The sequence below is a fragment of the Phaeodactylum tricornutum genome, chromosome 12 (assembly GCF_000150955.2).
Source record: "Phaeodactylum tricornutum CCAP 1055/1 chromosome 12, whole genome shotgun sequence".
NCBI classification, from domain to species: Eukaryota; Bacillariophyta; class Bacillariophyceae; order Surirellales; family Neidiaceae; genus Phaeodactylum; species Phaeodactylum tricornutum.
This window is the reverse complement of record NC_011680.1, coordinates 625,309-652,038: the sequence shown is the minus strand read 5'-3', so window position 1 is coordinate 652,038 and position 26,730 is coordinate 625,309. Positions and strand designations below refer to the sequence as shown.

At 52.7% G+C, this 26,730-nt stretch overlaps 10 protein-coding genes across 11 annotated transcripts; 4 read left to right on the top strand and 6 right to left on the bottom strand.

The window, feature by feature from the left end:
- Nucleotides 1-1,310: 1,310 nt before the first annotated feature.
- On the top strand, nt 1,311-7,048 carry PHATRDRAFT_47159 (predicted protein). Its single transcript, XM_002181380.1, has 5 exons — nt 1,311-1,815; nt 1,889-2,677; nt 2,914-3,115; nt 3,301-3,436; nt 3,683-7,048. The coding sequence occupies exons 1-5, from the start codon at nt 1,360-1,362 to the stop codon at nt 6,999-7,001; spliced, it is 4,902 nt and encodes a 1,633-aa protein (XP_002181416.1). The 5' UTR covers nt 1,311-1,359; the 3' UTR covers nt 7,002-7,048.
- Nucleotides 7,049-7,099: 51 nt separating this feature from the next.
- PHATRDRAFT_47158 (machado-joseph disease-like protein) lies at nt 7,100-8,243 on the bottom strand (the record flags this gene model as incomplete). Its single annotated transcript, XM_002181207.1, has 1 exon — nt 7,100-8,243. Exon 1 carries the CDS (start codon nt 8,225-8,227, stop codon nt 7,100-7,102), a length of 1,128 nt encoding a protein of 375 aa, XP_002181243.1. The 5' UTR covers nt 8,228-8,243.
- Nucleotides 8,244-8,540: 297 nt separating this feature from the next.
- On the bottom strand, nt 8,541-9,589 carry PHATRDRAFT_47157 (predicted protein; the record flags this gene model as incomplete). Its single annotated transcript, XM_002181206.1, has 2 exons — nt 9,180-9,589; nt 8,541-9,053 (listed from the first exon to the last, which is right to left on the bottom strand). The coding sequence occupies exons 1-2, from the start codon at nt 9,501-9,503 to the stop codon at nt 8,541-8,543; spliced, it is 837 nt and encodes a 278-aa protein (XP_002181242.1). The 5' UTR covers nt 9,504-9,589.
- Nucleotides 9,590-10,279: 690 nt separating this feature from the next.
- PHATRDRAFT_8301 (predicted protein) lies at nt 10,280-10,519 on the top strand (the record flags this gene model as incomplete). Its single annotated transcript, XM_002181379.1, has 1 exon — nt 10,280-10,519. A coding segment is annotated over one exon (240 nt), but the record flags the coding sequence as incomplete, so codon positions are not given.
- A 916-nt stretch (nt 10,520-11,435) lies between these two features.
- On the bottom strand, nt 11,436-14,089 carry PHATRDRAFT_47155 (predicted protein; the record flags this gene model as incomplete). Its single annotated transcript, XM_002181205.1, has 1 exon — nt 11,436-14,089. One exon carries the CDS (start codon nt 14,087-14,089, stop codon nt 11,525-11,527), a length of 2,565 nt encoding a protein of 854 aa, XP_002181241.1. The 3' UTR covers nt 11,436-11,524.
- A 1,000-nt stretch (nt 14,090-15,089) lies between these two features.
- PHATRDRAFT_37291 (predicted protein) lies at nt 15,090-15,836 on the top strand (the record flags this gene model as incomplete). Its single annotated transcript, XM_002181378.1, has 1 exon — nt 15,090-15,836. The coding sequence occupies one exon, from the start codon at nt 15,090-15,092 to the stop codon at nt 15,834-15,836; it is 747 nt and encodes a 248-aa protein (XP_002181414.1).
- On the bottom strand, nt 15,835-17,911 carry PHATRDRAFT_47154 (iron ion binding protein; the record flags this gene model as incomplete). Its single annotated transcript, XM_002181204.1, has 1 exon — nt 15,835-17,911. The coding sequence occupies one exon, from the start codon at nt 17,909-17,911 to the stop codon at nt 15,992-15,994; it is 1,920 nt and encodes a 639-aa protein (XP_002181240.1). The 3' UTR covers nt 15,835-15,991.
- A 611-nt stretch (nt 17,912-18,522) lies between these two features.
- Nucleotides 18,523-19,431, bottom strand: PHATRDRAFT_2208 (predicted protein; the record flags this gene model as incomplete). Its single annotated transcript, XM_002181203.1, has 1 exon — nt 18,523-19,431. A coding segment is annotated over one exon (909 nt), but the record flags the coding sequence as incomplete, so codon positions are not given.
- Nucleotides 19,432-21,245: 1,814 nt separating this feature from the next.
- Nucleotides 21,246-22,809, bottom strand: PHATRDRAFT_47152 (predicted protein; the record flags this gene model as incomplete). The annotated part of the gene is made up of 3 exons (XM_002181202.1): nt 21,246-22,291; nt 22,492-22,658; nt 22,709-22,809. 3 exons carry the CDS (start codon nt 22,807-22,809, stop codon nt 21,246-21,248), a joined length of 1,314 nt encoding a protein of 437 aa, XP_002181238.1.
- Nucleotides 22,810-23,116: 307 nt separating this feature from the next.
- MRE11 lies at nt 23,117-25,910 on the top strand (the record flags this gene model as incomplete). 2 transcript variants are annotated; one of them, XM_002181377.1, is made up of 3 exons in its annotated part: nt 23,117-23,468; nt 23,644-24,596; nt 24,693-25,236. In XM_002181377.1, coding segments are annotated over 3 exons (1,650 nt in total), but the record flags the coding sequence as incomplete, so codon positions are not given. The 2 variants fall into 2 exon arrangements, with proteins under 2 accessions (XP_002181413.1, XP_002181412.1); XM_002181376.1 differs by having other exon boundaries at nt 23,315-23,468; nt 23,644-25,910.
- Nucleotides 25,911-26,730: the final 820 nt, after the last annotated feature.

The window sequence follows — 26,730 nt, the reverse complement described above, 5'->3', positions numbered from 1 at the left end:
GATATAGCAGAACAAGAGCTTTTCTCGTCTGTTGATCCCCGGCTCCAGTTTGCCTGTTGAAAGCAAGTCGTCCCAAACAAAAAAAACGTAGGTGGCTCTACGTTGGACGAGGCCAATTTGGAGACTCTTCGAACGCGTCCTTGTCACTGTTCCGCCGCGGACTTTCTCGTTGGAAGCGCAACGGCAGCAAACGTAGTGAAGTATTTTCCGAAGAGCAGGCAGTTCTCGATCCAATTGAAGGGCAACAGGCAGAGGACAATAGAGAGGCTGAAAACGCTTCGTTCTTTTAAATTTGACATTTCAAGCTTCACAAGCATCTAACTGTAAACGCAAAGAAAACAACAACTGGGACGACATTGTACCAGTTGCTCCACTTTTAAAAACAGGATTTTCGAGTCATCTCCTTCATGGGTCCACTTCGTCTCAACCCACCGATGACGCCATTGACCAATTAGGAAGCAGCAAAGCGCGATCCGTCTCCTAGCCGGCCCGGCCCATATTCTTACGTACAAAAGACTGATAGGCAATCAACGATGATGTCACAGCAACTGGTTGTGGGCAACCTAACGGATCAGTGTGGTCGAGTCACCATGCCACCTACCGGTATGTATCTGCAGAACCGGCCACCCTAATCACCCAGCAAGAAAACAAACAAAGTCTTCCGCTTGGTAAGGATTTTCAGTGTTCATGTAAGTCAGATTTCGATTTAGAGTCGGATTTTGAAAACGTCCCCAATTTAGAGTCGGATTTTGATTTAGAGTCGGATTTTGAAAACGACTTTAAATATTTAAAACGCCAGCCGGATACGATCATAATCTTAATGATTGGTCGTTGTTTACATTAATAGGACTCACGTTCAAGGCTTTGCGGCACGGCACGCCCCTGAAAAACCTCAGCAAGCTTTTCAACAGTACAATCAGTGGACATAAAGATACCGTTATTACGGGAAAATCTATTCCCTTTATGCTGTTCGCAACTGTCAACTCGGCTGGAGCTGGTGGCAACATCGCCACCGTACGTTCTTGCAGGAGGACGGCCTGCTGTAAGTAATGTCGGACCGGATGACACACATTTATCATGTACCGTCGAGGTCGTCTAATAAGTGTTCACCTGTAACCCCCAGACGTTCGTACTACCATGATTGATGCGTCACACTTCAGCGGTACATGTCCTAGCCAAGTCATTTCATAGCAAAACCGTTGACAGTTTTATATTCAAATTACATAGAGGGATTCCGCACCTGGAATGTTTTGCGTACTCGCAAGGGAATGCTTCGGAGGCCGGTCCAATCCATATTACATAAAAGCAAGCACGAAGTAACAACCTGCCAGGGTAAATTCGACGTAAGCCCCTTGTACGATGCTTCGTTTCCTGTGTTTCGCCATGATGGCCTCGACGGCGCACGTTGCGGCTCAAAACACGGAATGCGCCATGGCGACTACCATTACGTCACTTCCGGCTACTCTCGATGGCGACCTCGCCATTGCGCCACCGATCACGCATTTGAGAACCGACAGCTGTGCTATAGCTTCCACCGGCCCTGTTCCTGGTAATTGGTATACATTCACGGCCGAAAGCGATGGCTGTCTCACTGCCACCGTCGAGTCCACAAGCCAACCTTTTTTCGATACCATTCTCACAGCCTACGTAGATGGTTGCGACGCATTATCTTGTGCAGCAATGAACGATGACATTAGCATCTTTCGGGTAGACGTAAGCCAATTGAATATCAATGTCGAGGCCCAGACGACCTATCACTTCTTTGTTCGTGGACTTTTTCCGCAAGAGTTTGGGTCTTTTACCTTCAACATCACGGTAAGCAGACTTTTCACATCATACTTTGTATCGCTTTTGAGCCAATTTCATTCACGGTTCTTTTCATTCGCAGCAAGCGGACGGTACTTGCGAGAGACCTACCGGTAATACTTGGTGTTCTGCTTGCCCCAACGGCGGAGTCGCGGATCCGTCTGCCGTCTTTGATATCGAAGAAAACGTGCGCTGTAACGACATGGGCGAGTATTTTGAACTCGTCGAGGGATCAGAAATTTGCATTAGTCAGCAAATCGTCGGTTCTGTGGTGTGTGGATGCCAGCCAGTGAACGAAGTGACTTGTCCGCTGTGCCCTGGAGGCGAAGATGTGCCAGACCCGGATCTTCCTGCCGGGACGCTGTCCGGTGGCACCACGTGTGGTGACCTCAATGTTGTGTCTGGCGTGGATAGTTGTGGGGCGTACAAATCCGGCCTGGCAAATCAATGCCAATGCCCCGGCTCCCCGGAACCTTGCATTATGTGTCCCGGTAGCACTACCTACGACCCCGCTGTCGTGATCCTAAACGAAGAAGATTCTCTCACGTGCGGGCAACTTGCGACGACGTTTCAGGAACTTCAGGTGCTGTTTCCGGTTACTGTCTTTTGTGAGCCCTTGTTGATGGACTACTTGACGGGACTGAACGTGGTGGATTTTTGCTGCAACGCAGCGGAGCTCGTGTCTGCGGTAGACGCAACATTGCCTCCGTCACCATTGGTGTTGACGGACGCTCCCTCGCCCCGTCCCGAGACAGATGCGCCCGTTACCCCGACTCCGGTGTCCACTCCGGCTCCAGTCGGCGAGACTTCCCCCATTGACACTCCCGCGACGGCTCCCATTTCCTTCGGATCCCCGGCTTCCAACGGAGTGGTCCGTTCGGTTTCCTTTGTGACAGCGCTGGGACTTTTGGTCCATAGCTATCTAGAAATGTAGATGGCGCTCGGTAACAGTAGACTGTGAGTAACTAGCTAGAGCCTTTGCAATTCGTCACAGTCCGATTTTCCTTGGATGTTTGCTACAATAGTCCCGCGACTGGTTTCCAGTGAATTAGACACTGTGACCAAAGCGCAAGGCGTAACAGTCACTGTCAACGATCCGTTGTGCAGACGTCGCCGGTGTTTGTTTGTGATGGACGCTACCACGCCACGGTCCCGCCCCTGGGGCTGACGAGGGCTTGCCCGTCCGCTTCGACCATCCATCGCTCGCTAGAAATGGATGGATCTAGTTGGGTGCGTAGTGTTCGTAAGAGTACCATGGACGGGAGGATTGTGTCTGCTTCGGGCCGTGGACGTGCCAAGTCCCTTCCCTGTGAGTGCCGATCGATGCGTACGATTTCTGTTGCTCAACGCTGGAACGTAGAATCTGTCGCGAGTCACCCTATATAGTACAGGGTTCTACCGTGCACTACCGTCCACCGTGCCTGGAAACGCACGACACGAATCCGCAGCACACGCGACAATCGACGGATTCCGGTATTTATGGTACATTCACAGTCAGTGTGACTCTTCGTATTCTCATTGTTACCAGTTTGGCAGTTGAGTTTTGGGGGGTTTTGGTTTGGGAAACTCCGTCCCGTCGGACCACTTTCGGGAACTCCGGATCCGTGCAGACATCCCCGCATTGCGGACAGTACAGACTACTCATACACACACACACTCTCTCTCACACACACACCGAGACAATTGTCGAGTGAAAGAGCTAGTGTAGGCTTTTTCGGTCTCCAAGAGCGGAGCGTGAGTCGACGTGTACGGTAGTGTGCGATACAAAGAAAAAAGCCTTTGGTAGAGCACCCTTGTCGTATCGCGTCGTACCGTCCCACAGTCCGTGAAAAGTCTTCCCGGCAGTAAACTTGCGTCTACTTTGACGGAGCCGCAGTCCTCTTCCGACCGACCGACCGAGGTACCGACTTTTTGGCCAACACTTTCATATCCAAAAAATGACAACGGAATTCGATTCGAACACGAACGACAATGACGACGATGACATGGCGGATCTCTTTTCCTTCGATTCGTCCGACGTGCCCTTGGCGTCCCCCCACGACATTGTTGAGACCGGTATTGGCGCTGCCGACACGGCGACGGACACCGAACGTCCGCGCAAAGCGTCCAGTGATTCCTTCCTTGCACTCCTGGAGAGTGCTACGGAAGGGACCACCAACGCAACCACCGCCGGTGCCCTGGGACGCCTAAATGGGGATTTGGGGGACCACGACGTGGAAACCCAAAATATTCTCGACTGGCTCGACGAAGACGACGTCAATGCGGTCCCCGACGATGACAACAACACACTCAATATTAACCAAAACACCAGTAGTGCCAGCGGAAGCGATCCCACAGCCGCGAGTATCCTGGCGGGTCTCCCCACGACCGAAACACCGACGTCGATCGACGCTTCGTTGTCTAAAACCCCGTCCAACGAATCATCCTTGACCGTCACTCCGGTGAAGACCGCGGAACCAACGGTCGTCGCCTTGCCACCGGTCTTTGCGACGCTTCGGGAAGCCCTGGAAAGTCCCCAAGCAACCGTTGGGCAATTACGTCACTTGTACGCCACTGCCCATCCGGTCGTCGACGCCGATCTGCGCGCCGACTTGTACTGTCGTATGGTCTGTGGCAAATCGCTCGCCGAGACACAGTCCAGCAGTTTGGCCGATTCCTTCCAACACTGGCCATTGCCGGAACCGGGCGCGTCCAACGCACCCGACACGATGCTCCAAGCCTTGCCGGAACTGCCCACTTTGGCATTGCGCGTCGCCACCGAAACGCACCGCGAGGTGTTGGACTGTCAAGACGATTTGACCAAACTCCTGGCCTATCATTGGCAACAAAACAGCACCGCCGCGCCGTCGGAAGCCGATTTACTCGTGCCCGCCGTGGCGGCGGTAATCCTATCCACCAACATGCCCGTGGCCGCCGCGAGTGTTGTTCTGGCCCAGCTCCTGCCAGCCTTTACACCCGTACTCGCCCTGGAACCGCCGGAGCGGTGGGAGGCTGCGCTTTCTCTACACTCCGAACTTTACCTACTGGTCTGTTACCACCTGCCACTGCTGGTCTATCATTTGGATCAGTACGCACCCGGATGGCACTGGCCCAAGCTCCCGGCCTCGGTTCGCCAAAAACAGGACGCCGGGGAGACCAGCACCCATCTGGCTCGAAATTTGACCCGGCACGGACGGATTCCGCCTTCCTGGACACTCAGTTTGGCGGCGGGAGAATGCGAACACGTGGCTTCAATCTTGCCGACGGGATGGATCTTGCAATTGTGGGACGGAATCTTGATGGACGCTTCACAGCAACATCAGGCAACTCCTTTTTTCTGGACGGTGGCCGTCTTTGAACAAGCGGCCGATCAACTCTTGCTCCTGACGGGCGAGGAGCTGTTGGCCGCCTTGGACAAAATCTTTCAGTTGGAAGACAAGCGCAGTACGGACGATTGGATGGATGAGTGGCGCATGCGAGTTCACAGCTTGCAGCGCTCGACGCCAGAATCTGTCCTGCAAACGTTACGTCGAGCCGAAGACGAGACCGTCCAAGCGTCAATTCGTCGACGACAAGAACGCGCCGAGGCCGCGATCAAGGCGCGGATGGAAGCGGAAGCAATCGCGCATCTGGAAACGCAGGAACGCAAGGCGGAGGAAGCCCGGGCACGCTTGACACGGGCCCGCTTGGTGGCTTACTACCGCAAACACGCTCCGGACAAGGAAGACAACATTGATCAGATTCTAAAAGTTTACGCGGGTCGACTGGATGTTTTGGACGGGAAGTTATTGAAAAAGTACGGTGAATCGTTCAACCCTGCCTTGAAACCGAAACAACCCAAACCGGTGAACAAGATTGCTGCCAACCTTCTCATGCAAACCATGAACCAAGGACTCGGCCGACGGCCACAAGTTGCTTTGGAAGATGTTTCGGGAGTCGCCGCCGGTCGCCATGCCGACAAAGTTTCGGTGTTGGTGACGGCTGACGAAGTCTTATCCGATCTCTGTTGGAGTAAAGAAGCCGCAGTTCACCGCGGAGAACTCCGCCGCAATCGAACGGAAGGTCGCAAGCATTTGAAGTTTTATCTTGTAGACAGTCGCGCCGAAGAAGCTGCTTTAGAGCAAGGCCGGTTTCCGACCGCTGTGAGTCTCAGCCCCGAAGCAATGCTAGATCCGGAACGAATTCAACTGAACGAAGAAACGTTCGAATCGCTACGTGGCGCGGTACACATTGTCATTATGGGAGAAGGCTTTTCGGCCATACCCAAACTGTACGGACAAAAGCTATCTCCCAAACTCGAGGAGCTGATGCAGCAAGACGAGTCGCGTACCGACATTTGCGCTCTATTCTTTGTCAAGAAGGGCTTTCCCTTTGTTTCCGTTTTGGACGGAGGATTCGCCGCAGCGCACTCGTGGCTCGTTCGCGAAGGTCCGTCGTGTCACCTGAAAGCTGCTGCGGTTCTCGTGGACTACAATTCGGAAATGTCATTGTTTGGTCAAATGGAGACGCTCCACAATGCTTCAGCAGCCGAAAAGGCACAACGGAAAATGCAAAACTTGCTGGAAAAGTCACTGGTGTCCATGACGCGTCGGGCCCAGCAATTCGAAAAACTCGCCAACGAACGGGACTCTCGAGAAGGTCGGAAGAACGTAGGGCTGCAATTTTTCAAAAGCAAGCAAGTAGCCGAAAATGCGAACGAAGCCACGAATGAGTTGCAACCAGCGGATTCACAGTCAATCGCGGATGAAAAGAAACTGGCCTTTAAGAACCCATTTAAAGGCGTAGGTAGAGCCTTGGATTGGACTAGATCGCCGGACGATTCAGCACCTGCACCCGAGGCTCCGGCTCCCATCGATAACGGAGCTTTTGAGGCAGCCGAGCAAACGACGTCCGCTTTCAAAAATCCATTCGCCGGCGTAGGAATGGGTCACGCGCCTAGTACATCTGACAACACGGCTGAAACGACAGGTGCCTCTGGAACAAAGACCGCCAATACCACAGCCACCGACGACTCGAGCAGCAAGGCTAGTGTTCCGTTGATAAAACGTAATCCGTTTGCTCGCTTTGGTAACAAAGAGAGCAATCCAGCAGGTGCTTCTACAGACAGGAAGGGCGGCTTTGATTTTACCAATTTTCGCAAGAATGCGACAGCTCGATTGCTTTCGCGTGACGAATTCGATGCCGCTTCGGTGGAAGAGTCTATTTCGTTTGATTAGAATTAGTATTAGCAACCTGATTAGTTAACATCAGCTCTCAAGAGGCATTACTGAAAAAAATTCTGCCCATATCGAATCATCCACTTGTGCATGCCTTTCTACACAAATCGACCTTGAATGCTTTCGTTGGCAAGATTCGCTTCGGCAATTGTTTGATCATGTACCAGGACCAAATCTCTGGGAGGAAAACCGTAACGAAGATCGATGGCACGTCCATCTGACTGTTCCCTGACGTAAGAAAAAACAACTCCCATTGGATCTGTATCCAGAAATCTTCGGACACGCCGCGAACCGTCCGGCAAGCGAAATTGAATCCGTACGGCACCGACGGCCGAAGTATCTGGCTCGGACGGGACGGGTAGTGTTGCCGATGCCACGGCGTTAGGGACATTCGCATCACTAATAGGTTCCAAGCTGGCTTGCAAGGCCATTTGCAGCTGCTCCTCTTCGGTCAATTCGTCCACTACCATTCCATTGCTGATCGGGTTTCCTCCTTCGTTCTTGCGACTTAAAGCATTGCCGGTGCCACCACCATCCAAGCGCATTCCGCGTCCAGACAAGCTATCCCAGGGATTCTTTTCCGTTGGCTTTCCTCGTACGAGGTCCGACATGCGATGAACCTCGGCCTTTAACCCTCCTGCAATTTTTTGCTTCTGTCCTTCCGTGGGCAAGCCGGAGGGCACGCAAAATATGGTGTAGCCCTGTCCCCGCCATGTTTCCATTTCGGTCGCGAGCTGGAAGTGACTAACCACGACGGGAACTTTTAACGTCGAATTGAGATTCCAAAAGCGACCGCCAACTTTCCGAATCGCAAACCAGTGATCCGACTTGTGGCAGAGAAATCCTTGAAAATCTGTGATATCCGAACGCGCCGTTAACTTTTGTTGCTGTAACACATCCTGCGATAAGTGCGGTAACGGCAGATTGTACTCTTGCTGCAGTGCTGCTTTCAAAACCTGAATGCTAAAATTCCCTTGCGCGTCCACATTTCCGCTGCCTTCAGCCAAACGGCGTTGGTAATCGGTGGAGCGGGTCCCGCCCTCGTCGTTTTGCGCCATGTACGAGAGTTCCAGCTCGTCGAGTTGATGGGCAATTTGTGCCAGCTGATAAGCAGTAAACACGGGTTTCTGGGCAAGGTTGTTCAACGCGTGCTGCCCGCATAACGAAGCTTCCTGACGCTCGTGGTAGATCCACACGTTTTCGGGATCGAGCTTTGTCGTTGTCATAGTCACTTCGATCCGTTGACGACGATGAGAAAATTGAAATGAACGAGGAAGCACGACGAGTTGGTTCCATTTCTGTTGTCGGTAACATCGCAGGGAACGACCAGGAAGACTTTGGAAGTGCTTCGAATTTGAAACACAAGAGACCCGAAAGTGGCATAATGTTCTACTTATTCATGAAAATATATAGTAACGATTAACGTTCAGACGTTCACTACGACAAATATTTATCTCTGAATTTTGAGAGCCACATGCTACAAGTACCATTTGATACCCAAAGTTGTGACCCAACTATGATTACTGTACGGTAAATCGTTCAAATCTGGTTTTCCAGCGCATATCCACGATGAGTCGTAAAGTCTATGCCGACGGCATCCCATCCTTTCCCCCGCAACTCTTTGGCTATCCAGTTGACCCGTTTGGCGTTCACTCCATAGTCCAAGTACCCAACACGGCTGCTTGAACGCACCTGCACCGCCCGCTCACCGTATCCCTCAATATAAGCAAACTCAACGTCGTCAATGTACCCATTCTTTAAAGCCTCAAACTGTACAAATGCGTATCCTTTGTTGTCGTCAAAAGTTTTCATGAGAAATCCGCCACCGTCGACACCGTTTTGACCGGGAGGATACGCCTGTAGTGTTTCTTGTAGCTGAGCAAAGGCTTGCTTTTGGTCCAAAGAACCTGGCCACACAAAAGCCGGAATTGCGTGATCGGGGTCGTCCACCATGGTGGAGCAGAAACAGTTAGGCGCTGCGCCACAGTTTTTGAGACCAGCGAATTCGTCACCTTCGAAATTGGTGCGGATGGCTACGCCCAGATCCTTGGGCTATACGAATAAGATACAGCGCAATAAGAAAACAAAGACAGTTGTCATGAGGTGAGAAACAGGGCCTTGGATGAGTGTCAGGAAACGCTTTGTGTCAGTGTGACTATGCGGACGATAGAATTGTACCTGAGGTCCTCTTCGTTTGGGGCGATCGTCGTATTTGCTAGAAATTTTGTTGTCGAAAGCGTTGGCAGACGGTGGTGACGATGAAAGAGTTGATGCAAAAGAAAAGGAAGTCGTAGCCAGGCCAAATGCAGCCGCCAGAGCCTGTCGGCGCCCAAAACCAACATCGTCGACTTCCTCCCGTTGTCCAGTATTCACAACATCATTCGTTGGAGCTCTACAGGCAAGCCGCTGCGCATTATACGAAACGGACGGTACGAGCGACCAAGACGCGTCACATGTAAACAAGATGAACGTCAAACAGCGCATTCCCATTTTCATTGTCATGGAAGTTTCGTAGCAGAAGGCTATGATACCGATGAGATGACCGAGATGTGATGACGAGACATGATGGACGTCGGATTCTGACAAGGTGAATCTGAAGCTTTTGACTGTGAGTCGGTGTATGTTGGATGATTCATCACGTCTGTTCATGAGGTGATGTTTTCATAGCGCTCCTACTAATTAGGGTAGGTTCATAGATTTCCTGTAGCAAGGGTCAGGTTTCCAGTCAAATCACTGTCAATGTCAGTGACCATACCCCATATCTTTTCGTTTGTGTTGCAAGTCAATTCTCAGTCATTTTCTGATGCATTCCTGATTGAAGATTTATATATTAGGCAGTCATTGGATTCGTATCCAAGCGCGTCCTTGTGCTTGGGCTTTTGCATGAGATTGTTGATTTTCCTTGTTATCCGGTGCACAAGACAACCACCATGATCGTGGTACGGTGGTTAAAGACCTCTGTATTGGGATTGGCCGTTGCGGCACATCCAGTAGCAATGGCGTTCACGGAGTTGCTGCCGCAAAGGAAGGCAGTTCGCAATCTCCTTCCCAGCATCAATGATGGGTGCCATAAAACTCGTGTTCAAACACCTCACAAGCTGAGATTTCGAGGTGTCATGTCAATGAATCCGGAAGCAGTCGCCGGATCGGCCGCGTCCATTGCCACAATCATTTCGTCGCCATCGACAATATTTTCCGATTTTAGCTTTTCTTTTCTTGGTAATAGTATTAATGACATACTCAACATGGATCAGGATACGGCCGAAGCTCTCGCCGGACCCTTCTTTGGAGCTTCCCTTTTCCCATACCTCGCGTTCTTATATTTTTTGAATCGACCAGAAAACGAGACACCAAAAGGTGTGACGGTTGGTTTCGCCACATGCCTGTTGTTTGTCTTTCTGACAATTCCGGCCGCCATTGCTGCGAAGCTACTATATGGAGTTTCTTTGGCGGACAGTGATTGGTTGCATGGAGGTGCGGAATCGCTTCTGACAGTTACAAATCTTATAACGGTGGTAGCATTTCGTCAAGCTCTCAATGCGAAAGAGCAGCAGCTTGATACGATGCCCATCAGCGCTACCAGCTACTTACCAATGACGTGGTTGGTCGTTGGATTGACAGCCTTGGCCACCGTCTCGGTCGCCATTCCAGCAATGGCGGATCCGTCCGTACATACACCATACCTCGGGGGAGTTATGGACCTCCCCGTGTCCATAGAAGAATGGGGGGCCTCTCACCCGGAACCCGAAAACGCCTTGACCATCGCCACATGGATTATCCACATATCCTCTTTGGTGGAATTCTTGGTAGCCATGGGATTTTGTTGGCGATGGAGTGATGCAATGTGCAATCCTCGCTGGAAAGGACTGACTTGGGGTTTACTGCCTCTGCATTCCTCGGGTATTACAGCTTGTACCTACCACTTATTTTACAATCAAATCTCCATTCTGGTACCGTTCCAAGCGCTGTTGACGTGTGTCGGCAACACGACAGCGGCGTATGCAGCCTATCGAATCGCTCGTTCGAACGGTTACCAGATACCAGACAGTCCCATTGTGTCTACATTTCTACGCGCGTTGCCGCAAGAGAAAGTGAACGGTACACAAGCTATTGTATCTCGCCAAAAGAAGTCTCTGATGGGCTTTGAAGATCTCGGAGACGCCTTGGCCCGCGACAACGACTATAGCTTTCTCGTCAAGCTCTTTGCTGGATGTGCAGCGGTGTCGTATGTTATCAAATACGGAGAACCCTTCCTTGACTTTCCATTCCAGGCCAATGCATACCTTGGATTCGCTGTCATTCTCATTCCCAGCATGCTCAACGCGTTCAAATGGTATAAGCGGGGTCAAGACTCTTCCTTCCAGGGATGGTTCTAATTGAAATATCAATATTGCTATATGCTTCATCCTTCACCGCCAAATCTCCGCCTTTATTATTACAGCCGTACTAATAGTAATGTTTAAAATACGCTTCATCTCAACACGTGGGAGACGAGAGATGAAGATAGAAACCGTCACAAATTTTCAGTCTGCCACGTCGGATGAGGATGAATCACTCCCGCCCGAATCTTCGGCTCTCATCGAATCGATACTGTCGCCGCTCTGATATTCAGAATCCGCTGGAGGCCGAACACCTTCACTCTGATGATAGTTCCCCAGCGAAATTTGCATACGGCTCTGCAATCGTTGTTGCTGTTGCATGCGGCTTAACGCCATTGCTCTAGCAGCTGACAAATGTTCGTTGTGACCAGAATCTGATCCGTCACTGCGGTCGGACGCCGAATCGTCCAACGAAATATCGTCCGATTCCGAGTCGACGTCAGAAGACGCGGACGATCGACTTTCCAAATCAGCCTCCTTCAAAGCGCTGGCAGCTACATGGGCGGTAGCCCCCACGGATATTGTTCCCGAACCATCGGTACCTCCGTTCAACGCCACGAGATCAAATGGCGAAACACCAGCCAAAGCTGCAGCATGGTTAATCTGCAAAAGATGCATATTCGGATTTGTGTGTAGTGTTCGCATCGATGGTGGAGACGAGGTCTCGCTAAGAGAACTGAAACGGATCGGAGAAGGCGCTCGCGCGACATGGGCGAGATCTTGATCAGAATGCGTATGGTTCCTTAGTAATGTGGAATGGCCAGGCAGGGTGGCCATGCTTACATTTGGGGGAGGGGGAGAATTGGTCATTCCACGGTTTTCCGCAATCGACCTCGGATCCCGGTTTGCCAGTGCCGATGAATGAGGATCGATCCCAACATGGTCAAACTTCGTCCGCAAGGATGCTCGAGCTGCCGCTTCTAACATTTCCCGAACCGATTCTTCAGAACAATCTACCGCTCCCGACAAATCTTCCAAATCCCCAGCGTTGCCGTTCATACGATCAGCAACGCTTCCGAGCATTTGTGCCTTCTGAACTTTACTGTTGTCGGCATCGCCTTGTCGATCACCATGGGCGGCTTCGCCGCGCTCTACATGCACATCGTCCGACGAGGACGACGCCCTCCTTCGAATTCTTTTTTGTCGAAAACTGGATAGCAGTCGATTTTTCTCTTGGCCCAGAGCGGCGAGCTCTCGTTCTTCCCGTTGGCTTTGAAATGTAACACCACCCGTACTACCCCCAAATGCCCTCGTGGAAGCTGCTACCAAAAGCAACTTTTCCAAACAGTTGCAAAGTTTATGAGTCTGAGTATAACAACGTTCCGGAGCAAGTAGGACTTCCGCAATTCGTTGTATAGTAAACGGGGGACCGTCGTCGTCCGGGACGTTTTCTGCTGGCGTTTTGGACGATTCGGTATCCTTGCTGTCCAGTCTCGGACCCAGCATATTCATTAGCCGATGCTTTCGTTGCTGAAAAATGACTTCTGCGGATCGCCCTTCCTTCCCATTGTCACCACTTGTAGTCGGCACTGTGTTTGAATCAGCCTTTTCCATGGATGACGAAGTATGATTGCCGGACACTCGGCTTCGTTTTTGCTCGGCAAACGAAAGCTTGTACCCACCGCGCGATTTATACCAGCGATCCAATACCAATCCCAAGGCCGTTCGCATCGCTTCCCGCAGACTCTTGTAGTTGAGATTGGGCGGTGCTTCAGCCGGAGGGGCATTAATTCGTGTTGTCGCCAATTGGTTTGCGGCTAGTGCTGCCGTCTTTCGTCGATTCCGTTCCCTCCGTTCCATGGAAATCTCGCTATTGGATGTGGCCGACGTTCCTTCGGAATCGCACTCGTACTGCGATGTGTCTTCCGGTTCACTTCCGGAGGTCCGTCCACTCCCGACGGATCCGGGTGAGAAGATACTGCTGGTCGCCGAAGCGGAACTGCTGGTGCGGATCAGAAAGAGTGGACGCTTGCGCGCGCCCGCGGTCGAGGTGGTCGTTTTACTCGCCGCCACGGTCCCATCGAACCGTCGTTGGGGTGGCGGTGGTCTCGATGCTTGCAGGCCGTTGCGAGGTTTTTTGCGGGCTGGTTGTGATGAGGAAGCCGACGGATAGAGCGGCGTGGGACGTACGTGTCCCGCTGTTAGGTGTGCGGTTGATGCGGGCATCGATGCCGTTGGTGGGCGTAAGAGGGGCGGGGCGGTGTACAGAGATGCGGACGTGCTCGGGTGGGGGCGAGTCGTGCGTGTGGTGTCGGGTGCAGTGGAAGAGTTCCCGTCCGGGGTGGTGTGGGGCATGGGATTGCCGTTCGTAGTACCGGTATCGAGACCCACACCGATATTGCTTTGATGGCTACTATGGTTCCACGACAACCAGTGGCACGAACCGGTCTCCGCGACTTGTTCCAGAATTTTCCGCAAGTCGCTGGGCAGAGTGGTATCCGTCTCGGAGGATGCGCCTATCCGGGTTTGTGGCTGTTGATACGGCTCTTTGGCATCAGCCAAAGCCGCAGTTCCGCTCGCCTCGTATTTGCCTTCGGGTACAATCGTCCGTTCCGGTGTTGTCGTTTCTTGGGTCTCTCCCGTTTGGCCGTGAGTCTCGACGTTGCGGTGCACGTCGTCATTCCGCGAATCGGTACCGTTGACGAATTGCTGTTGTTGTTGTTGTTGTTGTTGCATTGTCGTGGCGTTGGAAGCCACTGCCGTAAACATGCTGCGGTAGGCGACTGTACAAGGCACGTCCACAGTGGGGTAGGTATGTGGGTAGGTAGGTAGATAGATATACCCAAACAAGTCTTTTGTCGAACGAAAGGAGTGTCAAGGATCACTGTCTCATGTCGTCCCCCGATCCGGACTTCTCCCTACGCACACGCAATAACAATCACACACACTCGCAATACCAGTCTCGCACAGAGAGAGAGACTACGATTTGGCACGGCACACGTGCGTGGAACGGTCGATTGCTCGTCGTACCCAAAGTGTCCGAATATCCAGCGACGTTTTTTGGCACTGGCAATCGCTATCCCAAAAAGTATCGAGAGTGTATATTATCAGACCAGCAGCACTGTGCAGAGTCAAATTCGCACGATCGAACGAGTCCCTAGCTAGCTAACTAGCTAGTTAGCAATGGATGGATGGATGGATAGTTACTGTTACTTACAGTTCGATGGGTACCTCTTCGGTTGGTCGGTCGCTCTTCCGTAGACCAGTCGTAGCGCGTCGGCCTACGAGCGCGGACGGTACGCGGGCGGGTGGTAGCCGGAATGGGATCGCGTGGCGTGGACGGCTCGAGGGGGAAACCGGTTTCGGGAACCGGAGGAGGGTGTGTTGCGATTGGGTTGACTGTTTCTGTGACTGTGCGTTTCCTCCAAAGATACCCGGACCTAACGTTTTCTCCCTTCCCACCAATCCACCGTGACGACTACAGCAGGGTAGGGTACTGGACCCACCAATCCGTCCGTGGGTCGCTCGTAGCGCAGCCGATCATTCGCTCCCCGTCCGGCCTAATCGTCACCATACGGGAATCACTCCAGACCAACGACTGACAGTGAACCCAACGCTACTAGCTAGCTAGAGAGGCTCTCCTAGTAGAGCTCTAGCCTACTTACTAGAGAGACAGGCTCTAGCATACATTCCTTGGGCTCCACCATGACGACGACGCTCGGCACGGCCCCACACGTTTTTCTGGTTTGGATCATTGACAGACGCCACAATGGTGACACCAGCAGAGGGATTGGGTCCGCCTGTTGCAAGAACCTCCGTTGCACCAACCCTTCGATACGTACTCGGTAGCACCGTCGTTCCCGGCGATCGACTCGGGACCATCCGACAAATCCAACCCGGACCGGGAACCTACGTCCGGGCCGGTCACGTCTACGCCAGCACGACAGGGACACTCTCGGTGTCATCGTCAGAAGCAGCAGTAGCAGCGACAGCCACAGCAACCTCATCAGCCAAACCAACCACCACCACCACCACGACAAGTGCTCCAGAGGACGCTCTCGTATGGGCAATCGTACAAGCTCGTTCTTCTCAGGGTCCGGCATCCACCACGGTGCTTACGGTAGGTCGCGTCGTACTGGCCCGTGTGGTACGGATTACCCGGCAACAAGCCGTTTTAGAAATACTCGCCGCCGACGGCGTGACGACGGCCACCGCAACGCTGCTGCATCGACCGGAAGGGGCGATTCATCGGGAAGACGTGCGTGACGGACCGTCGGAACCAATTCGCATGCAAGATTCCTTCTTGCCTGGAGACTTGGTACTCGCACGAGTACTCTCGCTTGGCGACAGTCGCCGCTACTATTTGACTACGGCGGAACCAGAGTTGGGCGTCTTGCACGCACTCTCACGGAAAAGTGGGAAACCCATGCGACCCACCAGTTGGAAAGAAATGGCCTGTCCCGAAACCGGCACTACCGAACCACGCAAGTGTGCCCGGCCGCGGGAAATTCCGTAATTACAAAGTATGTATTATAGTATAAACTATATACCCTTTCAAAGACACGCGACGCAATTGTCGTACACCTCCGGTCAACACTATAGTCGACTGTCGTTTACGCCGATTTACACAGGCGTTCTTGCGCTAGAGCAAGACTCGGCCGATGTGGACCACTATGACGACGACGACTCTCGGTGTACCGTTTGCGCTCGTGCGATCCGTCGTTTGCGCCAGCATTCGTACGTCATCGCTTCGTCCTGGATACATAGCATTTCGTGAGGATCCAGTCCCACAAATAAGGCACAGCCGTTGCGCGGTTGCGTCTTTCCCGGTCGCGCGACTACTCGATGAATCGTCGAAGGCAAACGTCCACCACTCAATTCGGAAAAACAGTCCGCCACGTTCACGACAAAAATGGGATCGTCCGGCACCGACGCGGGCAAAACAACGTCCTCCCAGTCTCCCTGTCCGGTACGGCGTTGCAAGGTTGCGCAATCACCGTCATCGAAGACGAGCACGGTAATCACGCCCACGTCCGTATGCGCCGCCACCAACGGACCTTTCGATCGACCCTTGTGACGAGAGCCAACGCGGTATCCCAGAAGCGTTAGAATCGATGAGTGTGCCAGTGATTCCTTCATCAGTGGAGCCAATGCGGCCTCGAGATCCGGATACATCGCCAAGATACCTTGGCAAATGGTCGTCACCATCGTCGTGGCTGCCGCACAAATGGAACCGTAGTACGCTTCGACGTGTGCGCGAAAAGCGGCCGCCGTCGGCGCGTCCCACGTCCCTTCGACTGGCCAGACATTCGGCTGCAGCAGCGCACCGCCCCCCTCGTGTCCATCGACGGGTCCTACCCGAAACTTGCGCACCAAATCGTTCGGTCCCGTTTCTCCCAACAGCGAACTGAAATTCTCGGTACACATGGGACTGTACCCGCGCCGAGCACGGTCTGTGGTCAAACACGACCGACGCACACATTCGTCCGCATCTTGAAGCAGCGAGTGCGTCGCCTCCAGTGCTCTTTGGCACGTTTGTCGAGCAATTCCTGTCCCACGCACGTAGCAAAAGCCGTCCTTCTGTAACTGACGAACGAGATTGGCGGAGCATATTGCACGTTGGTCGGCGGAAGATGTTTCGCTGTAGCAAACGCGCAAGTCAACAGCGTGGCTCATTGCCAATGAATTTTTGGTCTCGCGGGGGGCAAATGGAAACTGACGCTGCCCTCTCGGTAGCATCTGCACCTTGGACTCGTCCATCGGTAGTCGATGCCAGAGGAGTTTTTTGCAACCCCACAACTTGATGGAACCGTCATAAAGCTGATAAAGGGCTGTACCCATTGTAGTCTCGTGTAGGACTTCAATCGAAGTATCCGGAATTTCGTCAGCCAGATAGGAGTCGTAGAGTGATATCGGGACGAAAAAAGCATTGTACAAGGTCGTTTCGACCAGGACGTAGTCGTATTCGTTGGCAAGCTCTACCAACGCCGCTAGACTGCACCCTTGTCGTATCACGTCACTTCTTTCTGGAATGTAAATTAAATCATCCGGTATGGTCGGATTGAACTCCACGCAGACAACCCTAGGGCGGTAGGATTCCGACTTCAATAGATCGTGCCACACCCAGTAGTCGGCACCGTCAATATCGATGCATAGAAAATCAAAGTCACTGGGTAAGCTAATTCGGTCACCGTGTGTCTTCAAAATATTTTCCAGTGTGTGCGGCGAATCAGACATGCCGGAAACTGATACGTTCAAACAAACATTGCCTCTATTGACGTAAAGCTGTTGCAAGTGTTGAAAGCGGTCTGTGTCGGCTTCCACTAGCACACCATGCCATAGAGTGCTGTTTGCGGCAGACACATGCTCATCAGCTGTGGCAACCAGCAGCGAATTAGTGTTGCTCAAATGAACTCCGTCCCAGGCGCCCAAGTCGACGCACCAACGCTCGCTTTCGGTTGGTAGTAGTTGAAATAATCGTTCGATAATCCCATCTTCGCCATTTTGGCTCGTTCTGTCACGGGCGAACCGAATCAGGCCATCGCGATTCCGTCGGCTTTTCGTTTGCCGCCGACGAATTTGGGGTTCCATATTGGACGCTAACGCCAATACAGGATGGTTCACCCATGCGAAGTAGATCTCTCTCTCTCTCCGGTTTTGAGGGCAACTCAAGGTGATGTAATGTTTGGAGATAGTTCGTTGCCGACATCATAGTAGGCCGTGCAAGTTGTAGTGATTGCTCGGGGGTGTGCATGGGGGAATATGGAGTTCGGCATGTTGTATACCTGTGCGTTACATTAGTGATAAAGAGAGCTCAAAAATTGCTTGACAGACAGACAGACAGATAGGCAGACACATTTCAGTAGAATGGAAAGGGTGTTGGGTTCTATGGCGCAATGAACGAAACGGGAGCAACAGTTCGTTCTTGTCCATCGCAACCTCCCCACTTTGTTTTCGTATTTCCAGTGTAGCTTTAGAAGACTGGTTTAGCTAGAACGGGTATCTTGTAGACGCTGTGGGACTTTTAAGCCCTGAAAAGTAACTCACAGTCAAAACACTCACATTTTACAAGGGCTAGAAACACTACGTGCATTACGAACTCTTGATATTTTACAGCAGTATGACCGCATTCACGCCTGTGGAAACTCTATTTACGGTTCTTCCTCACTGGATTCATCAAATGTTTCCGCTTCAGCCCGTTTGCTTCCGTAGATATTGTCCCACTCCTCATACTGTACCAAGTCGGATGGTGCCACACTCGGCTTCATACTGCGTCGGGCTTGGCGAAAGTGCTTGTACGATATGGGTGGGACGTCGTTTACATCAACTTCCAACGCTTTTGTTCCAAGCTGACGAATTGGTCCCATCGCAGCATCCGCAGACAAGGCCTTGAGATCAGCTCCACTGTAACCTGCCGTTTCCTTGGCTAGCTTTTTGATGTCAGCGTCCGTCAAACCGTGACTATTTTTGCCTAGCAAGACACGTATTAGACATTCGCGATCGCTCTCTTCGGGTAACGGAATATACAACCGTTTGACAAATCGTCGTCGCGCAGCTTCGTCCAATTCTTGCGGACGATTGGTAGCGCCAATCACCAGCACCCTCCCTTGGCCACTAGTGCCAGTTCCGTCCAGCTGTACAAGGAACTCAGTCTTGATGCGGCGACTTGCTTCGTTTTCGTCCGCTTTGCGTTGCGTCAAAAGCGAGTCAATTTCGTCGATGAAAACAACCGCAGGTTCTCGGTAAGCGGCAACCGCAAACATGGTACGGACGAGCTTTTCACCTTCGCCAATCCATTTGCTCGTCAATGATGAACTAGAGATAGAAAAGAAGGTAGCCCCACTTTCGTGCGCGATAGCTTTTCCTATCAGAGTCTTTCCTGTTCCTGGTGGTCCGTAGAGTAGCAAACCGTTGGGCGCTCGTCGAAGTCCGGTAAAAAGGTCCGGTCGCTTCATGGGCCAGCAAATTACCTCCTGAATGGTCTGTTTGGCGTCCAGCAAGCCAGCTATATCGTCAAATGTCACCGGATCTCCGGCATCCATGATCTCGTTTTCAATCTTTTCCACCAAATCCTTACCGAAACGTTTCAGTTCCTCCGGCAATTCATCTTCTTCGTCCTCGTTGTTCTTTTGATTGTTTGATGATGAAGGACGCTGGGCAATACCACCACTACCACGAGACGTTTCCGACCGTCGATTGGCAGGGCCACTTGTCGCATTGGAACCCTTTCTCTTTGCGAATTTAAAAGAAAGTAACGTGAGTTGTCCACGTGATATTGTGCAATTTGGTCGTACACTGGGTCCGGTAGCAAGACTTTACCTCAATGGCATCCCGTTTCGGTGGTTGAAACTTGCGGCGGAGTGAATCGCGAATGAGGGGTTTTTCAGGGGGAGGTGCAGCATTTTCCGGCGGATGCTGTTGTAGATATGGATTGAAACCGTACGGTCGCGTTTGATTTTCCGTCAAGGCTTGCGGGGGATAGGGTGCCGTTGCATCTGGGTTTCGGCTCCGATAGTCCTCACCTTGAGTGCCCACTTGAGCATATTCACGAGCCGTTTGGAACGGATTCTGATTGCAGTGTTCATCCCAAGACGTACCGCTAGCGACAGGGGGATTTTGAGGCGGCGCGAAGCCTTGCAAAGGCGGATGTGCCGGTGCTGCCGTATGTGACTGTTGATCTGGGTGATTCTTTTTGTACTGCCGTGGTTGCCAGCTTTCTGGTGGTTGAGATTGCGGTGCAGGAACGTGCATTGTATTTGGAGGAGGAAACGTCTGCGTGTGTGCGACACCGTTTGGCGGTGGATGGAAAGCGCCTGCACCATCACTGCCATTGTTAGGCGCGACAGTGTTCGCTTTGGGTCGCGCGTACGGATTCATTCCTTTGCCGGGCTGACTTTCAATGGGAGGAGTTGGTAGTGTCGGAGTCATTCCACCAGCTTCCCGCGGCACCTTCACTTCACAACGCACTTGCTTCTTGTTTCGAGACTGCATCGATTCTTCCGCGTCTACTTCTTCGTCGGATGAGCTTTCACTTTCCTCCTCGAACGGTTCGGCTCGGGCACATTCGGGGTACGCATCGAAAAACGCGTCGACGTCGACCATACAGGACGACCGCGATTGTTTTGGTCGGTCCTTGTGCCAATCGGTAAACGCCAACGATTCCCACTGCTTCATCTCCCCCTGTGCCTGCCGATCCAGTTCTTCCCGTTCGTGACACAACCAGGTCTCGGTAACGGGTACTTCCTCAACCGAAGCTTGGGACAACGCGTATTGGACGGTACCCAAGCGAGCCACTCGATTCGCCAAGGACCGGGCGAGCGCAATCGACGAATTCGTTTCGTCAAGGTCTGCCGGTGCGTTGGCTTCCGTCTCCGTACGGGAGTGCTGTGAGAATCGCAACAACGCGTCTTCGTAAAGCGCGATTTGTTCCCGAGTCGTCATGGTCGACGTCCACGGGCCCCGGTACACTACGGGACTCTGGTGCGCGTGTCCGTACGCACCGTCACTGCAGAGGCGAGCCGAAGCCGAAAGTCCACGACGTTTTCGTGAATGGGTCTACCGTCAGTAGAGGTGTGACCTTGCACAAATTCCGCTCGAGACGGTTGTGTGTCTCTTTGTTCCAGGTCCCCCCGGGCGGATTCGTTGTCGGGAATACTGTTGGCATGAATTTTGTGTGTGTGCATAACTGGCAAGGCGTCGACCCCTGGATAATTGTTGTTGTGCCGAGGGTTTGGAATTGTCGGACGACGTGCAGTGCCCAGTCAATCGTCTCGCATCGCTCCGACTATCGTACTAACTGGTAGGTAGTATATATAGGGAAGTGGAACCAAAGCTACCTACCTACTTCTCTACGACTGTTCCTTGGCAATCAGAAATCCAAGGTGGATACATTAACGTGGTTGTGTTTGTTTACGTACGGTTACAGTTAGTTCTTGTGCTGCTTCATAATGACCTTTTGGGTAGATTCGTCCAAGTCCTCCTTGTTGGTGTTGAGCATGCGCGGATGCGCCACGAGGGCCGCGTCAATGTTGCCGTAACGGGAGGTATACTTTTTGTACCAATCGACCGTAGTGGCGAGGCCTTCTTCCCAACTCATGAGCTCCGTCCACCCGAGCTCGTGCAACTTGTTGGAATTAATGGTGTACCGTAGATCGTTGAATCGTCGGTCCGGGACGAACTTAATGAGCGTATCTTCCTCCTTTTCTTTGTCAAAGAGCTTGAGCAAGGCACGGGCCACTTCCAGGTTGGGCACTTCATTCTTCCCCCCAATGTTGTATACGTGCCCCGGTGTTCCCTTGTGCATGATGATGTCGAACGCGTTGGCGACATCCGTCACGTACAAAAAGTTGCGTGTGTTGGACCCGTCACCGTGAATGGTGAGGGGCAGATTCTTGAGCAACTGGTTGGTGAACTTGGGAATGAGTTTTTCGGGGAACTGGTGAGGTCCGTAAACGTTGTTACCGCGGGTGATCAAGCAGGGCAATTGGAAGGAACGAAAGTAGCTCTTGACGAGGAATTCGGCGCCGGCCTTGGTGGCGGCGTAGGGATTGGTCGGTTCGAGGACGTGCTCTTCCGACATGGGGTCCGTTTCAAAGTCTTCTCCTTCTCCGTAGACCTCGTCGGTGGAGACGTGCACGAAGCGACGGAGGGTGTCACAGCACTTGGCGGACTCGAGCAGGACGTGCGTTCCGTAAATGTTGGTCTGCGTAAAGGCGAAGGAATTTCCGAAGGAGTTGTCGACGTGCGTCTGCGCCGCAAAGTGCAGAATGGTGTCGATCTTTTCTTCGCGGAGGACGTAACTGACGAGATCAGGCGAGGCAATGTCTCCCTTGACGAATTTGAAGTTGGGCAAGTCGAAGAGCTCTTGCAAGTTGGCGAGACAGGCGCAGTAGTCCAGGCAATCATAGACGACAATCTTGTATTGCGGGTACTTTTTGCAAAGGAGAATCGCCACGTGCGAGGCAATGAAACCTAAACAAGAGAAGAAGAGGTTCGTACAGTGACGTGAGGCGCGTGAAAAGGGAGAAATGTGTGCGAAACCGTGGTGCCAGGAATACAGTCGAGGGATACACTCCGTACCCGTGTCGTCGCCTTACTGGTCATACGGGGGCGTTGCTGGGTTCGTTCGTTTTGCATTGCAGTAAGCTGATTGATACCCGCCCGTTACTCACCTGCTCCTCCCGTTACAAGGATATTCTCCGGCGTGTAATCTTCCACCGGCGCCGTGGGCTTTGTTCCGTTCGTTTCGACCATGGTACAAAACTTGCGCAAGGGATGTGTGGAAACACGTTGGTCTGCGGGATTGTGGACGGCCAGCGGTGTGGTGCCGAGTGAATGTCTTTTTTTTATAGCCGTTGGCGCAAACGAACACCGGCACGTGTACCGTACCGGTCACGCCGCCGCGCCTTCTCCGTTTCCTGCGCGTAGTGGGGCTGACTCGGACGGAGCCGCGCACCGCCAGGAAGATCGACACCCCAAACGGACGACATGGTTTGAATGAATACATTTATGCGAGTAATTCGAACGACGAAAAACCCTCCGTACTAATTAATAGTTTAGCTAGACGTGTGCGGGACATTGTTTCTAACTTTCCGGGGTTTTGAGTAGCACAACCAACGACCTCGGACAACACGATTCCGACGGGAGTTTTGGAAACGGTCCCACCGCCAACAACCAGAGGTAACGACCGTAGTAGTAGTGGCCACGCTTCACTCTCTAGAGTAGTGAGTGGGAACAACTCTTCGCTGGATCGATCGGTCTTGCTCGGGAAACCACGGGAGCAGACGGTGACAATTGAGCATTCCCTTTCTCCATCCACCAGAGCGCTGATGCTGTATGGACAGGATCCGTACCTTTTTCGAAATGTGGATCTTGTTGTACACGCATTGGTCGAAACACAAGGTTCTCGGTCACTAGCTAGATGAATACGACGCGTCACACGATACCACAGTAACGACTTGACACACTTAGTCGTCTCGCATTCACACATACGACATGTCGGATTTGGCGCCGAATGATGCACGCGGCGAGGAAACCGCACAGAGCGTCGCTCCCAGTGATGTACTCGAAGATCCCGACGAACACACGTTGCGCATGATGCTCTCCACCGACAATCATTTGGGATACGCGGAGAAAGATCCGGTCCGAGGTAAGTGCCTACTTATGTTGTGGTTGTAGCTGTTATAGCGTATGTATCGTGTGTATTGTTTGTCGTGTGTCCAATCTTGTACAGCGCGTACGTGTCATATCTCTCGCTACGCATCGCATACGATCCACGATACCGGCACACCGCCATTCTGACGCACTGTCACGAATTATTGTAGGAATGGACTCGTTCGCCGCCTTTGAAGAAGTGCTCTACCTGGCCAAACAGTTTCGTTGCGACATGGTGTTGATTGCGGGTGATCTCTTCCACGATAATCGTCCCAGTCGTCGGACGCTTTACATCACTATGGAAATCATTCGCCGCTATTGTATGGGTCCGGACCCGGTCCGTATACAAATCGTTTCCGATCAGGCACAGAACTTTCGCAACGTATCGGGAACCGTCAATTACCAAGACGACAACTACTCCGTCGACTTGCCCATTTTCAGCATTCACGGCAATCACGACGATCCGACGCGGGACAGTCACGGCGAACTGCTGGCCGCGCTCGACTTGCTGGCCGTCAGCAACCTCGTCAACTACTTTGGACGACAGGAACAAGTGGACCAGGTGGAAATATCTCCCGTGCTCATACAGAAAGGTGCCACGCAACTGGCACTCTACGGAATGGGCAGTATGCGCGACGAACGACTCAATCGCATGTGGCAGGGAAAGAAAGTACGGTTTCTGCGACCCGCCGAAGATGATGAGGACAACGAACACGATACCGGCTTTTTCAATCTCTTTACCCTGCACCAGAATCGCGATTTGGGACGCGGCTCCAAAAACTGCGTACAAGAATCCATGATTCCCGAATGGATGGATCTAGTCGTCTGGGGACACGAACACGAGTGCCTCATTGAATTTTCCGAATCCGTCGTCGGCACCTTTCGCATTACGCAACCGGGATCGTCCGTAGCGACCAGTCTGGTGGCCGGCGAAGCTGTGCGCAAAAAAGTCGGCGTCGTGGACGTTCAGGGCAAGAATTTTCGGATGCATACCGTGCCGTTGACCCAGGTCCGATCCTTCGTCACGGCGGAACTCTCATTGCAGGAACACCGGGCCAACCTGGATCCGGACGATCCCAAAATTGACGACAAGGTGACCAACATTCTGGAAGAACAGGTCCGGGTGTTGGTCTTGAACGCCCGAGAGAAACGCCGCGAAATTTTGCGGGACGCCCGTGCGGCGGGCAGTAACGCGGGGGGACGGGACGACGACCCAAAGGGTATGATCTCCCCACTGCGGTACACGCTCAAGAATCCCGACGAAGTCCTGGTCCGCATCAAAGTAGACCACTCCAACGGATTTCTGTCTCTCAATAACCAACGCTTTGGAGCCCGTTTTGTTGGAGACGTGGCCAATCCTTCCGACATTTTGCTGTTCCACCGCCGCAAGGATATCAAACAAGCTACTCAGCAGACCAGGGCGGCCCAGAAAATGATGCAAACACCGATCGCTCCGGAGGAATTGGAGCAAACCCACATGGAAGATATTGTCAAGGAGTTTTTGACTTTACCGGAACAGAAACTCAAGCTACTGAACGAAACGCGATTGAGTGAGGCCATGGAAGAGTTCGTCGACAAGTCGTTGACGGGATCCATCAACGAAATGGCCTTTGCACAACTCAAGCAGCGACAAAAAAAGCTGCACACCACCCATACGGCCTCCACGGATATCGATACCGAACCCAATGTCGAACCGGAAGCGGCATCAAAATCGAAATCCCGCGGTTCTACGCTCGCTCGTCAATCAAACGTGGCCTCAACGACGGCAGCAGCGACGGAAGTGACCGCCAAGAAACGTCGACGAACTGCGGCTGCGGCACGCGCAGCAGAGAGCAGTGACGAGGACAGCGTAGAGAAGAGTCCGGTGCGACAATTGACGCGTAACGGGAAAGAAAATCATAGAAAAGGACGACTGGAGGCTGATAGGCACGGCGAAAGCGACGACGACGCCTTGGAGGAGGTTCCTCCGACGCGTCCGGATTCTGTGCCCCCAAAACGAACCGCAACTTCTCGGAGTACCGATAGTTCCCGGCGCAAGGCCACACGACGTCAGCAACTGGAAGACGAGGACGACTTGGACGAGCAGGAGAACGATCGACCCGCGCCGCGAGCCAGTGCGCCGAGTCGTCCGCCGCGCCAGAGCCGGACGCGTGTGGTCCGGTATCACCAAGAGGACCCAGACGACGAAGACTCGGATTCGGGCGTGGAGGATATGCCGAGGGCGGGAAATCCTGTGAAAACGACGCAACGGGTGGCGTCCGGTCGGCAGGCGTCGACGACGTTGCGGTCCACGGCGGGCCGAGGACGCCGAGCGATGCGGAGTAGTTTTGGCTCCGACGGGAGTGACGAGGACAGCGCGGATGACGAATACCGTCTACGTAATACGGAGGACTTGGACGACGATTGGGGTACCGCGGCCACCCGTAGTCAACTATAAAAGGTCTGATGATTTTTGATGTTGTCGTTGTTCCTTTGTATTCGTGCGATCAGTCACTTTAGAGGGACGCGATGTGTCGTTCGACGTGGATGGTCCCAGTAGGATCTGGTCGGGGATGGGTCCTCGATTTCTTTGAGTGTCGGATATCTTAGTTTTCGTTTTTCACTTGCCGTAAATACCTAGCTCTATCGAGTAGACCACGCATAGTAGGTAGTTTGCAGTTACGTTGGATACCTACCTACCCAACAGCAATTACATGAATAGGTTGAGGAATGTTCAGAGAGTGTGTGAGTCTTGGGAACGAGGCTTGTTTCTGCCACAGTCGGTAGGGTCGCTTCGTTCCGAATTGTCGCCACGGTCGTCCGGCGACAAACTATATAATGTCTATTCCAATGCTTACATTCCGTTCGTTCCTATCGGACCAATCATAACGGGCGACGCAGGAGGGCTGGCGCATCTCTCCCATTCACGGCTCTGGAACAGTACCTGTTCGAACAGTGTGGGTTCTTTTTTCCGGCTCGAGGACGTCGCGTGCATGGTGCGGTGCTGTGTCGTATAACTATGGATGGTGTGTGGGAAGTCCGACCAACTCCTTTTCCCACGGCAGCGTGATTGTGTTTTAATTTGTTTGTTCGTTTGATGAGTACTTGCCTCGTTTGTCCCAACGACCTGCCAACATTGAACTGGTGTCGCACCGTTGGATTGCAAAAGTAGTCGCGTCCGCATCCTGCCACCCCAGGCAAGGAACGGGTGGGGACACGGTGGACCCAATAATCGTGAGACTGGGAGAAACAGCCCCACTGATTCCGGTTTCATTCCG

Coding starts and splice junctions, on each gene's coding strand:
- PHATRDRAFT_47159 (XM_002181380.1), top strand. CDS start 1,360: ATGCTTCGTTTCCTGTGTTTCGCCATGATGGCCTCGACGGCGCACGTT. Junction 3,116..3,300: donor ACGTGCCAAGTCCCTTCCCT/GTGAGTGCCGAT, acceptor GTACATTCACAG/TCAGTGTGACTCTTCGTATT. Junction 3,437..3,682: donor ACATCCCCGCATTGCGGACA/GTACAGACTACT, acceptor ACGGAGCCGCAG/TCCTCTTCCGACCGACCGAC.